At 51.9% G+C, this 13,187-nt stretch overlaps 1 protein-coding gene across 1 annotated transcript; it reads right to left on the bottom strand.

The window, feature by feature from the left end:
- Positions 1–5,935: 5,935 nt before the first annotated feature.
- On the bottom strand, positions 5,936–10,782 carry LOC105756867 (protein decapentaplegic-like). The gene is made up of 6 exons (XM_012558948.1): positions 10,521–10,782; positions 10,141–10,283; positions 8,119–8,277; positions 7,942–8,030; positions 7,052–7,269; positions 5,936–6,330 (listed from the first exon to the last, which is right to left on the bottom strand). Exons 1-6 carry the CDS (start codon positions 10,780–10,782, stop codon positions 5,936–5,938), a joined length of 1,266 nt encoding a protein of 421 aa, XP_012414402.1.
- Between the last annotated feature and the right edge of the window lie 2,405 nt (positions 10,783–13,187).

Here is a 13,187-nt window from a genome sequence, read left to right as displayed (position 1 = left end):
TCTTCCATCATTTCATACCTGCTCCTCAGCCATTCTATGACACTCTCCATTTCTGAAATCTTGTTGTTTCTCTTTTGGATATCTAATTGTTATTTTTGTATGACTTCTAGTTGTGAATTTATTTCAGCATTTTGTTCCTGTATTATTTTCTTGAATTCTTCCATTTTTGTCTGTATTTTCCATGAATTTGTCTGCCTTTTCCATGAATTTGTTTATTTTTTCCTCATTTTTGTATGCTTTTTGCTTCCATTCTTGGATAATTCTGAATATTAGAGATTTGAATTCCCTATCAGGTAGTTCTAGTGCCTTTTATTCTACTGGAAAGTCATCTGGTGTTTTATTTTGGGAGCCTACTAGAACCATTCTGTCCTGTTTTTGTATATGTTTTGATATTGTCTGCTGTCTTCGGGGCATTCAGTAGTTATTCTCCCCTTTATTGATTGTAGATTTGTTTGTTTTGTCCTGCTTTTTTGTTTTATTTGGTTATGTCTGAGCAGGTGGGCTGTGCATTTTTTGTTGTTTGCTCGTCTGTGGGTTCAATACTTTTCACCTCCTTTTCCAATGGGCAGGGTCAGTCACTCAGGTTTGGTACAGCAGGGCAGGTCCAGCTGAAGGGGAGTTGCTGAGATGGGTTGTTTGTGGCACGTACTAGGGTCAACAGGGAGGGCTAGGAATCAGTGCAGGGCAGGTTCCAGTAGGTTGTGCCTGTGCTACTTGGGAGTGTGGTGTTCAGTGCACAGTGTTGGTAGGCAGGAAAGAGGGGGGAGATTGTGATGTGTGGAGCTAATATGGGCATGGGAAAGAGGAGAGAGGAACAGGAGCCAAAAACATATAGACGAACAAAAAAGAGTGCTAAGGGAGCTTGCTATTGGAGCGGAGAGATGAGGGACTGAGAAATGGAGAAAAATAAAAATGAAAAAAAAAAGAAAAAGGGTAAAAGAAAAAAATGAATAAATTGAGAAACTGGAAATGAAGAAAGACAAAAAGGGAAAAAGAGAGAGAAGAAAACAAAATAAAAAAACAAAAACAAAAAACAAAAAAACAAAAGCAAGTAAAAAGAAATGTCTCCAGAGATATCACTGTGTGTTTGCGCAGAGTAAGGGAGTATCTCCCAAGCCGCATGGCACTGCTGGGGCCAGAAGGGACTCCCAAGCCTAGAAAAGAAAAAGAAAACAATCAAACAAACAAATCAAAACAGAACAGATTAGAACAAACCAAAAAAACCCGGGGGTCCCACCTGCATGGTGGCATGGGCTGGGAAGCAGTTCCACAGTTGAGCGGTGCCTTGAAGCCCCCCAGGAAGAAGCAAAGATGGCCACAGACCCAGATATTTGAGAGAAACGAGGGGGAGGTGATGAGAGGTAAGGAAGAAATCTAATGAAGCAGAAAAGAGCAACATCAGCAGCCAACAAATGGCACTCAGGGAGCCAGCCAGTACAGGCAGGGGGAATCCAAGCTAAACTGAGGTGAAGCCAGTGCTTCCTGGCCAAGAAACTGCAGCCACAGAAAGCAGAGGAGGTCGAGTGTGGGTGAAGAAGTGTGGGGGGGTGGGAAAGCGTGGATTATTGGTTACCGGTTGTTCTGTCTCCTGCTGGAAACTCCGTGAAGCTGCTTTCTCATATCACCTGTTCACCAGTCTCTGATAGGAGTCCAAGATGGTGGATCCGTGCTGAGTTAGCTGATAGGGGACCTCTGCATGTATCTCTCCTCGCTCTCTGTTCTCAGTCAGTTTCTTATTCTATTTGGTGCTTGGCTGAGTTCTTTATCTCTTCATTTGATGCTTAAGGTTTCAGGACTGATGTGTGACTCTATTTGACTTAGTTTTTTGGATCTTTGCTGTGGAGGGACGGTGTGGGGCTTCTGACTATAGCGCCATATTGCCTGTAAGTCACATGCTAAGATTTCGATCTTTTGTTTGTTGTCTGGGTTGCAAAAGTTTTTCTCAGCTTACTGTGTGATAGTAATGTTGTCCACTTACTTGGTGAGGGCCGAGAGGCTGGCTCCACAGCCCTGGTGCCACCATGAGGTGCCCACAGCATGAGGGCAAAGGTTCTGGGTGGCAGTTCACAAGCCAAGGAGTCAGCATGCTCACTCTTTGGCGCTCAGTAACTTCCACTCAGTTTTCTGGGCCCCTGGAAGTGCGGCCCCTTCTCCTCCCCCTACCCCCACGGAGGACTCTCATCTCACCCACCTTACGCTTCAGTGGCCCCTCCTCCTTCTTGCACGCCCCTGTCCCCCCCCACCCCGTCTTCTCCAGCCTTGTTATTGTTAGCTACCTTCCAGTCGGCCCCCAACTCACGGTGACTGCATGCACAACAATATGAAACACTCCTGCCGGGTCCTGCGCAGTTTCAGATTGGATCTTTGTAATCCATAGGGTTTTAGCTGGCTGATGTTTGGAAGTAGCTCGTCAGGCCCTTCTTCCTAGTCTGTCTTGGACTATTTCAGACCTGAATTTAGGCTCCTGGCTTCTTTCTTTCTTTGTTTCTGCTCTAAGAGGGGACTGGGAGAGGAAAACACAGCCCTGGAGTACCAGTGAGAGAATTGAGGAGCAAGGAAATACGCAGGAACAAACACACAGATCAATACTGGGAGACACCCCTGCTGTGGTGGTGTGACTTTTGCTTGTGTTTATGGTGTTTTTGACGGAAAGACTTCCAAACATTTTGGTGGCAGATGTATGAGAGAGAAGCTGATCTCCACCCTGGTCTGTAAGCAGGGGCTCCTTCCCCCACCCACTGAGGGTGTACTTGGGAGGGTGTGTCAAGCTGTAAAGAAGTGGGGGACTTTGGAAAGATCTGAGTCCTCAGTTCTCCTCTCAGCTTCCAGAGCCACATCTGGCTGTTCACAGACTTCCGCTGACCCTTGAGGGCTGGAGGCTTCTCTCAGGGGACTTCATGACTCTGCCTGGGCTGGCCCTGGGCAGGGGGACCTGGGAGGGGAGGGGAGGGGAGTGCACTCAGCAGCCCGCCCTGGGGTCCTGTCTGGCTCTTCATCACAGCCCTCGGGTTGTCTGGAGAAAATGGGTATCAGTTTTGCTTCCATTTGTTCAATCAACAAGCTGTCCCTGAGCACGACGTATGTCCAGGAGGCCCAGCTGGGCCCAAGACGGGTGGGGGGCTCTGTGGGTCCCTCCTTGGCGTCTGCAATGACACGTGCCCCTGCACACTCGTTCCTGCTTAGTTGCGTTTTCACTGCAGAACAAGGAAGCCCATCCCTGAGGTGGGCTCAGGGGACGCCGGCAGTTGGCAGCTGCAGGACTATGGGCCAGGGCCTTTGAACACCACAGGCTCTGCAGGCCGCAGACCCCACAGACTGTCAGAGAGACAGGTAAAGCCACAGAACTGCAGAGCGACCCAGCTGGGGCCCACGGGGCACCACCGACTCCCCCAGCCTCACCACCATGGACCCAGCTGGGACTAGAATCCAGGTCTCCAGGCCCAGGAGTAGGGGCCGAGTGGCCGTGTTCTGGCAGGGGTAAGGCAGCAGGAGAGAGAAGAGGGGCTGAGGCCCAGCGAGGGGAAGATACTGAGCATGGTTCTCTGCCATGCAGCACCCCTGGGCTGTGGCCTTGCTCATTCAGACAGCAGGCCTGCACACCCCCACCCCACCCCCTAGCTGGGAGAAGTCCCGCTCATCCTCCTAGACCTGTGGTTCTCAGCCTGGGTGATTCTGCTTCCCAGGGGACATCTGGCAGTGTCTGGAGACATTTTTGATTATCATGACTTGGGGGATGGTGTACTGGCATCTAATGGGTAGAGGCCAGGGATGCTGTTAAACATCCTACACTGCACAGGACAGCCACCACACAGATACAGCAAAGAATCATCTGGTTCAAAATGTCAGTCAGGCTGAGGTTAAGAAACCTCGTTCTAGGCCCAGCTCGTCCATGTAGTCATCCAACACATGTTTGCTGGGTGCCAGATGTGTGCCAGCTCCAGTGTCCTCTCTGTTGACTTGCTTCCCTGACCCTCCTCTTTGTCCAATTATCTCCCCCAGGCCTTCATTAATTCACAGACATGTACCCAGCCCAGCTCTGTGCCAGGCCAGGAACTGCTAGGCACTCCCAGCCCAGACCCCCACCAACATCCTTGCCACCTCGCATGTTAACTAGTGTGGATTTTGTCTCCCCCACTAGAAACTTCTTTTTATCTGCTTATTGCACCGTTCAATGGGCTCAAGCATAACAACAGTTGTGAGGATGGCACAGGGCCGGGCAATGTTCGTTCTGTTGTACGTAGGGCCGCTATGGGTTGGAACCGACTCAACAGCACCTAACAACACTGTACTATTCACACCTCCATAAACCCTTTGAGAAAGATATTATTCCCCAGTCTGTACGGATAAGGAGCCTGCAGCTCACAGGGGAAGGAATTGTCCGAAGGTCACGTAGCTAGCAGCCGGTGGCAGAGCTGGGGCTCAAACCACTTTCCCAGTGTGTGGAGAGCTGGGACCTGACTGTCTTCTTCTCTGGGTCTAGAGGTCACTGAGAAATGGTCCCTAAGCTGAATCTTAGGCTGCTCTGGGAACCGCAAGTTGGGAGAGGTCCAGCAGAACCTCATGGCTATAAGGCAGGACCTTCTACAGGCTGGGCAGGGACATCCCTCCCAGGCCTTCCTTGCTTTTCCCCTGTTCAGACACACCTCTCCCAGTCAGGGTTCTCTGCTATCCAGACCAGAGACACACCTACTTTCTTCTTCTTTTAAGATTTATCCGTTTATAAATTTGTGACCTTCGGAAATCAATTAACTTCTTCAGATCTCAGTATGCCCATCTTAGGAGTCCCTGGGTGGTTAAAACGGTTAACCACTTGACTACTATCTGAAAGGCTGGCAGTGTGCAACCACCCAGAGGTGCCTCGGAAGACAGGCCTGGCAATCTGCTTCTGAACGTCACAGCCTTAAAGACCCTATGGAGCAGCTCTACTCCGACACACATGGGGTTACCATGGGTCGGAATAGGCAACAATTACAACCATCTTTAAAAATGGGACTTTAAAGTCTTCAATTTAATCATTTATTTCTATTTTCAAAACAGCTTGTAAATATCTGCCTTAATCCTATGACTTACCTTCTTTCTACCTTGTTATTGTTAGCTGCCGTCCAGTCAGCACTGACCCCATGCACAATGCAGCAAACGTCGTCTGGTCCTGAGACAGCCTCATGATCATCTGAAGATCTAACGGTGTTCCATTGTGGACCATAGGGTTTTCACTGGCTGATTTCCAGAGGTAGATTGCCAGGCCTTTCTTCCCAGTCTATCTTGGTCTGGAAGCTCCACTGAAACCTGTTCAGCATCATAGCAACCCGAAGCCTCCACTGACAGATGGGTGGTGGCTGGGCATGAGGTGCATAAGCTGAGAGTGTGTATTTTTTAACTTTTTATTGTGGTGAAATAGATGTAACAAAACATTTGCCATTTCAATCATTTTCACGCATACAATTCAATGACATTAATTATATTCAGCATATTGTGCAATCATCACCACTAAGCTTTCTTTTAAAAGTAATTTCAATTGTTTATTCTCCTACATAAAATCAGTATACCCTCATTTTAGAAAATTTAGAAGTATAGCTAAGTGAGAAAAAAATAAAAACCACACATGATCTCACTAACCAGAAGAAAACAATTGTTAAGTGCGATATATTTCCTTCAGGTGTTTTTCCTGGGCACATATTTGTAAACAAAACTAGAATCATACTGTGAAGACTTCTGTAACCGTTTTTTTTTTTTTTTTTAATCCAGCAATATGTGGTGTACATCTTGCTATGAGCATCCCAGACCATCACAGAGAGAACCTACGCCTTGCCATAAGGAGCTCAACATCCGTCAAAATGAGAGCCAGCGGGTACTGCTTCTCCCCACAGTCCCCACCTCCTCCCCCAGCCAGTGGCACCTGGGAGCCGCCACCCACAGGGGCAGCCACAGCTGCCCCTCAGTGGCAGCCACAGCTGTCCACAGTCATGTCCGTGTACTGCCACAGTACCACCACCTTCTGCTCATTGAAGTAGAGGAGACTGATGGAATTGAGCTTGTTGGGGACACAGGAGGGTCTGGAGATGTTGGGGTTCATCTTGAAGTGGCAGAGGAAGGACACAAAGAAGGTATAATTAGAGGCGTTGCTCCTGTGGCCCAGCGGGTGGATGCACTGGCCCTTGCAGTAGTTGACCTGGTAGCCAGGAGGCGAGATGACCCAGCTCCTCCAGCCGATGGTCTGGAAGTCCACGTACAGCAGGTACCTCTGGCAGCCCACAGGCCTCCTGGAGCTGTGTCTCACACTCCGTGGTTGCCTGGGGTAGTTTGAAGGTGGCTCCCGCAGGGGCAGATGCTCTCACTCCAAGGGCGGCCACAGAACTGTGGGGGCATCCAGAGGGCTGCTGAGCATGGTGGTCTGCCCTGAGACCTGGTCGGAGCCCTGCTCCCTCCACCCTGCCCCCCAGCCCACACATGCCACCTCTACCCTCAAGCGGGGAAGTGCCCGCAAGCAGGACCAAGCACATCTACCGCCTCGTCGGTGCTGGCCCCACTGCTCTCTGCTGAGTGGCTGCAAGCAATGGCACTTGCGTGCCAGACACAAGTCTGTGTGTTGTACCTGCCTTAACTCATCTCCTTCACTCAGCCTGCCGAGAGAGGGGCCAAGACCGACCCCGCGTTACAGAAAAGCAAGTGAAGGGCTAGTGGTTGAGCAGGTTAACAAGTTACCACGAGGCAACGGGCAGAGCTAGGGTCTGAACCCAGGCAGTGCAGCTTTACAGCCCACGTTCTTAACCCCTACAAAGTACTGCCTCAGTTAGTCTCCTCACATGTGAAATGCAGACACCACCGACTTGGTAGGATTTGGGTGCTGATATCATCAGAGAAGGGGTATGGAGGGCGCTGTGGACTGCTGCTCAGGCAGGTGCCCTGGGTCTCTCTGGCCAGGGCCCTACCCTAGCCTCCCCACCCGCCACCATGCACTCTGTGTCTGATGCCTTCCCCGTCTTCCAGGGGCCCGGGGAGCCCCCTGGGAACAGAGCTCGCCCCACTCAAGCTGAGCAGGGAGTCACCTCACCAGTGGGCAGGGTGGCGTAGTCCTTGCGGGGAGGCTCCTTGTCCTGGTTGTTGGTACAGATGACCAGCAAGGAGTTCCTCTTGTCTTTCCCATTCCACTTCCGGTTGATCCCGCCATAGCTGTATGTCAGCAGCTTGCCCACGTTCTTTGTGGTCAGCACCAAAAAGCTCCTGGCCAAGTCCTGGCCCTGGATCCAGGAGGCCACCTGGGAACAACATCTGAGTGGCAGGGTCCAACCATGAGGAGTTAACAGGACAGCCCTGTGGCCACGCTGCCAGGACTCACGCTCAGGCTCCGGCCCTTACTAGCAGAGCAGCCTTTTCTGTGCCTCAGTTTCCCCATCTGTACAACAGCAATAATAGTGGTATAAACCTTGTAGGTTTGCTGAGAGCATTCAACGACGGCACGTAGAATGAATGAGTCACCTTTCCTAACCCAAGTCACTTTCCCCCAAGCTGGGCCATCTCCACATTAGTGTTTGGGGACGACAAAGTGGCCCTTGGTGTGCAAAGCCAAGTCTAAAGCAACGTGGCACAGGGTATCTATGACTCCACACAGCCTCATCACACCCCCACAGTGTTTGTTTGATCCAGGTTCATGCTGACTGAATATGTGGGTGTGTGCAGATAGAGAGAGAGGCAAGGCAGGGGGGATAAAAGGTAGAGAGAGCAAGCGAGTGACAACAAATTATACAGTAAATGGGCCAAAAATGCAATGTGAATCTGGGTCAAGGGCACATGAGAGTTCTCTGTACCGTTCCACAACTTTTCTGTAACTTTGGAAATATGTCAAATAGAAAGATTTATCTGTGTGCTACCCAGATCCTCTGCTTTGGGAAACACTGACAGAATGAAGAGGGTGTGGCAGACAGCCCAGGGCTCCAATCTCACCCCGCAGCACACGCCCTGTGCTCTCCAGGACTGAGCTTCAGGCCGAGCGAATTGGAGCCCACCAGCCTGAGCCTGAGGTCGTGGAGAGTCTGCGGAGGCGCCCGTAAGACAATGTGCACGGCAGAGAAGAGGTAGTGCCGAGCACAAAGCAGGCCCTTGACAGTCCGCTTCTCTCACCCCCAGGTCCTGCAGCCTGGCCACTGAGCCCCTCCCTGTTACTGTCTGGGTGACACCAAACACCAGCCAGCCATAGGAGGTGAGAGGCAGGTCCCTGGCGGAGAGAAGGCTCCCTCGCTTGGACTCCAGGGTGGAGCCCAGGATCTCATGCACTTCCACCTAGGAACACAACAATGGGCCGTGAGCTGAGCTCACAGTCCCCAAGAGGAGAGAGACTGCCCCCGCAGTGCCAGTAAGAATTAAGACCCACATGCTGAGAAGCATTTACACTATGACAGCCGCTGGAGACCTGGCCTCCTCCTCCTTTCTGGAGAAGGTTAAGGATCTCTGACCTGGGAATCCTTCCAAGACACTGACCCAAAATGAGAGGGGAAAGAAAATCCTCACGCCCAGGAATGTCCACCAGCTATTTGCAACAGCAGAAAGGGGCAGATAGAGAGATGTTAAGTCAGTTACAATCCATCTGCATGATGCACTGTTAATGACAAAAACATTCTTAATGTGGGAAATGATTGGGTTAGGACACCAAGTGAAAAAAATATGTATAGTATGATCCTCTGTGAAAAATATATGCAAGAATAAAAGACTGGAAGGAAATACATCTAGAGGTCAATCAGGGTTGCCCACGAGTTATGTGATTATGGGCTTTTTTATTAATTCTTCTTTACACTTTAAGTAACTTCCCCATCTTCTCCTGTGGGCATGTGTCAAGTCTCCTCACTCCCCACAGAATAAAATCCAGCTCTTTAGCTGCCATCCTAGGCCTTCTCCAGTTACCGCCCCCCGGCCCCCCACAACTCGCTTTCCAACACGACCTGCCTTGTTCCTGCTGTTCCCTCTCCTAGGATAAACCAGTGGCCACTGAGTCGACTCCAACTCATGGTGACCCCATGTGTGTCACACTGGAACTGTGCTCCACAGCTTTTTTAATAGCTAATTTTTTGAAAGCAGATCCCCAGGCCTTTCTTCCTAGGCATCTCTAGGTGGATTCAAACGGCCAATCTTTAGGTTAGAGCCGAGCGCGTTAACCGTTTCCACCACTCAGGGACCCCTAGAATACCATCTCTCTATCTATCGGGCTCAGCACAAAAGGCAGGACTCTCTGCTCAAGCTCACCGTATTCCCAGCATCGGGGTGAAGCCCAATTTATAGCAGATGCTCGAGAGATAGCAGTGAAATGAATGAGTGAAACACTCGGGTGTTCCTCGGATCCCTGCAGGAATTCATCCCTGTCTCTGAGACCCTCACCAGAGCTTTGGTTCATTCTGCCTCCCGATAGTTCATCGTGAGCCTGTCCCTCCTCTGACCCCAGATGAGGACTTCTTGGGGGACAGAGCCCCTAAGTTATCCATCCTCAGAGAACAGATTAATGATATGTCCAGCTGACGGTCAATAATCAAGACTAGCTGGAAGAGAGAGGTGGAGGAGGAGGGAGGGAAAGGAAAGGGTGTACTTTGGGACTTGTTAAATTCTCCTTTGGGTGGTGCAAATGGTTAAGCACTCAACTACTGACCAAAAGGTTGGCATTTCGAACTCACCCAGAAGCACCTCAAAAGAAAGGCCTGGCGATCTGCTTCCAAAAGGTGACAGCCTTAAAAACCTTATGCAGCACGGTTCTATTCTGCACACATGGGGTCGCCGTGAGCCAGAATAGCCTTGGCAGCAACAGACTTGGTTTTCTGGTTTTTTAATGCACCCCAGAAACCCTGAACCCCACCCTGAGTGGCTCTATGGGGAGGCTGCAGGAGACAGCAGAGGCCCTGCTCTGGCCCCCTGGCCAGCCTACCCGTCTCCTTCACCTCCTTTGGAAGGAGGCCCTAAAGCCAGAGAAACTTCCCTCCGTGCTTTCTCTCCCCCTCGGGCCAAGCGGAGACTCCAGGGGAGATGCATTGGACAGGCTAAAGCCAGTTCCCTTCCCAGACACTTTGTCTCTCGGCAGCTGGGGCCAGCGCAGATGGGGAGCGGGCTCCCCACCCATCTCCCTGCCCCTGGTGGGCATGACCTCTCAGCAGCTCCACTCACCCTGTGGTAATGGTGGGCCTTGCCAGGCACGGAGGTCTTTTGCACATGCTGAAGTTTGAATACATGGAGCTCAGCTCTCAGAACCTTCTCGTGCTTGCCCACAGAGGAGATGATGAAGAAAAAATGGGAATGGTTTACGTGCACTGCAGAAGACAGGAAGGGCGGGGAGAGGTTACAGTCAGCGCTGTCACAGAGCCCATGGCCCTTGCCTCACCCTTGGATAGTGGCTTGGGAAGAGAAGGATAAGACACAGGGTGGGTAGACCAGTGGGAGAGAAGAGCTCAGTCCAGAGGTAGAGCTCCAGGCCCCACAGATGGGGAGACCTGGCTGCCCAGCTTCCTTGCCCTCCACTCATCCCCCCCCCCCGCAACCTAGCTCACCCTTCTCCTGGAAGCATCGCACCATGTTGCCTATGAGGATGTGTGGGTCCTTGGTGATCCCACTGGGGTAGGCCACCCTCTGGAAGAGGTCCAGCATAAATCCCGGCGGGCTTTGGGGTGGGCCCTGAGCGTGGCCAAGCTCCTCCATTGTGAACAGGTGCTCCATCTCCTGCACCAGCTTCTTCTTCTTCCAGGCCTGGTCTCTGGCTGCAAGCACCCCCAGGCCCAAGAGAAGCAGAGCCAGCCACGCCCAGCGCCCCATGGTGAGCAGGTCTGGGGCAGCCCTCCAAAGCCTTGGCTTTATGTACCCTGGGCCCTGGGGTGGGCACCTCTTGGTGGTGATCAAGGGGCTGGGAGGGGCCAGGCCACCCCTCCCTGGCAGGAAGAAGTGACTCTGCCTCTTGTAGGACAGGGTGGGGATGGGCATGCTCCATGGCCTTGGGTCTTCCTATGTCTGGGCCTCAGTTTCCCCATCTTCAGGAGCCCTTGAAGCTATTACAGTGGGTACCTGATGGGCAATTGGAGGCTGTGTGTGGGATGCCAGCAAAACACAGGCACCAAATAAAGCTAGTTGAAAGTATTTCAGGTTGGGTATCTCAAAAACAAGTTCAAAAAGTGAACAAGGGCAGATTAGTACTGTGCGGGCCTCTTCATGCTTCATTGAGTGTCATTTTTATCTTGAAGTTCATTGCAGGGAAGGGCCATTAAAGGTCCTTATGGGTCCCGCCAGAAGAATCCCTCTGCCTCAGTATCCCGCACAGAGACAAGTGTGGGGTGCCCACTGGCGTCACCCCCACAGGCAGAACTGGGGTGAGGGCTCTCTGTCCAGGCTTGAAGGCCAAAATCAGGGCTCAGATCCTGGCCCTGCCACCTACCAGGAGTGGGCAAGTCACTTGGCTTTGCTGTGCCTCAGTTTCTCCATTTCCAAATGGGGACTAGCATGTCACCCCCAGGTCTGTCACACAGCACATCCGTCCACCCACTTGACCAAGCCCAGATCTGTGGGGATAGAGCTGTCTGTCGGGGGCATCAGACCAGCAGGGTTTGTCTACAGTGCTGCTAAAAGGCTTGGTTCGCCCCAGCTTCAGCTCTTGCCCTGGTGGAAATTGCCTCAGACAGCCTCTTGTTCCCAGAGAACCTGTGAGAGTCCAGCCAGAAGAGGCCTGGGCCTGGGGCAGTGCAGGCGCCACTGAGCTGTTGGGAGGATTCAGAGTTAGGGGCCGCTTCAGGCCCCTCATCCCACCTTCACCACAGAGGCATGGAGGAGAAACCCGTCCCGGGGCAGGGGACAGTCTCTAGACCCCCCCACCCCATGCACCCTGAGGCATTTGCCCAGCATCTCTTAGCCCTGGGCAGTGACTGTCCTGGGTGGGGCCTGAAGCTGCTGGGGGTGGCCTGTGCCTAATGCCCATGCCTCCGAGCCACAGCCTGCACGCGCGCCCGCGCCCGCGCCCGCACGCGCACACGCAGCGGCACTGCGGTGAGGGCTCTAATCCTGCTGGAAGCTCTTCCAGGATGAAGTCACTGCGGAGGCTTGCGATTGGCTAAAGGCCAGACGGCCCCAGGCCATTAAGGCAGAAACCTGACCAAGCAACCGAGGCTTCCTGGTGCTTCTGGTGGTCCCCCAGCCCCTCTCCCCAGTCAGTCACTCAAAGGCCCTGCCAGAGGAAAAGGTTCTGAATGACTTCGATATTCTAAAAAAAGTAGTGAAGCTGTCATCCTGAGGAAAAGCCGCTGGACCTCCTTCTGTTACAATACAGCTTTCCATTTGGAATCTCATATTGTGGGGGAGGCTCCATTTTCAGTCCTGTCCTTGGGGCCTCTGAAGTCCTGCCTGGCCCTGGGGGCAGTCTCTTGGAGGAGCCTCCAGAACCCACCGTTCAGCCTGGGTATTTCCCCAGTGACCATCAGGGAGGCCCAGGGCCCCGCAGTGGGTGAGACCCCGTGCTCCTCACCTCATCCAGCACCAGACCCTCACAGGGCAGGTGTTTGACAAAGAATGTCTGTGAACGACGGTCACTGATCCTTACAGTGACATTATCATTCCTTTTTACACATGATGAGTTTGAGCTCAAATCGTGTGTCTGAATTTCCCTACGTGGTACAGGCAGAATAAGAAGGTAGGTCTATCTGACTCCAAACCATGTTCTTTTTACTCATCCAAATTAGTGCAAGTCACGGCACAGTTTCTATATTTCCCCTGAATCAGTGCGTGCCAGACTTTGATTTCACAGGTCAATTTAAAAGATATTTGGGACCAACGAGGTTTGCCAGCCTTTTACGTTGCCAAGTCAGGAAATTTGAAAGAACCAACTAGAAAGCCCTCCTTCCTAATTCATATTGATCAGCACCATCATTTTGTAAAAGCAAGACCGTGTTAAGACCAGAAGTCAGGCCGGTCAAAATCTCCAAATCCAGGACAGTGCTATCTAGGAAAAGACAGACAGCCACCTCCTGCCAGCATCGTCTTGTGGCACCTGCGGATGCTAAGGTGAGTCTCTTGCCAAAAATCAAGTGTAAATAAAACGCAGAGCAAGAATTTGAAGCCGGGCTGTTGGAGTCAGCGTCACGCTCGTCCCGGTAACCACTGCTGATTTCTCTACGTCCCTGGCACTCACGGTCACATCCACTAAAGTCCACAGCAGCCAGGCAAGTAGACATGCGACT

The sequence above is a fragment of the Trichechus manatus genome, unplaced genomic scaffold (assembly GCF_000243295.1).
Source record: "Trichechus manatus latirostris isolate Lorelei unplaced genomic scaffold, TriManLat1.0 scaffold00200, whole genome shotgun sequence".
Taxonomy (NCBI): Eukaryota; Metazoa; Chordata; class Mammalia; order Sirenia; family Trichechidae; genus Trichechus; species Trichechus manatus.
Note: the sequence above shows the minus strand (reverse complement) of the source record. Positions and strands in the feature narration are given on the sequence as shown.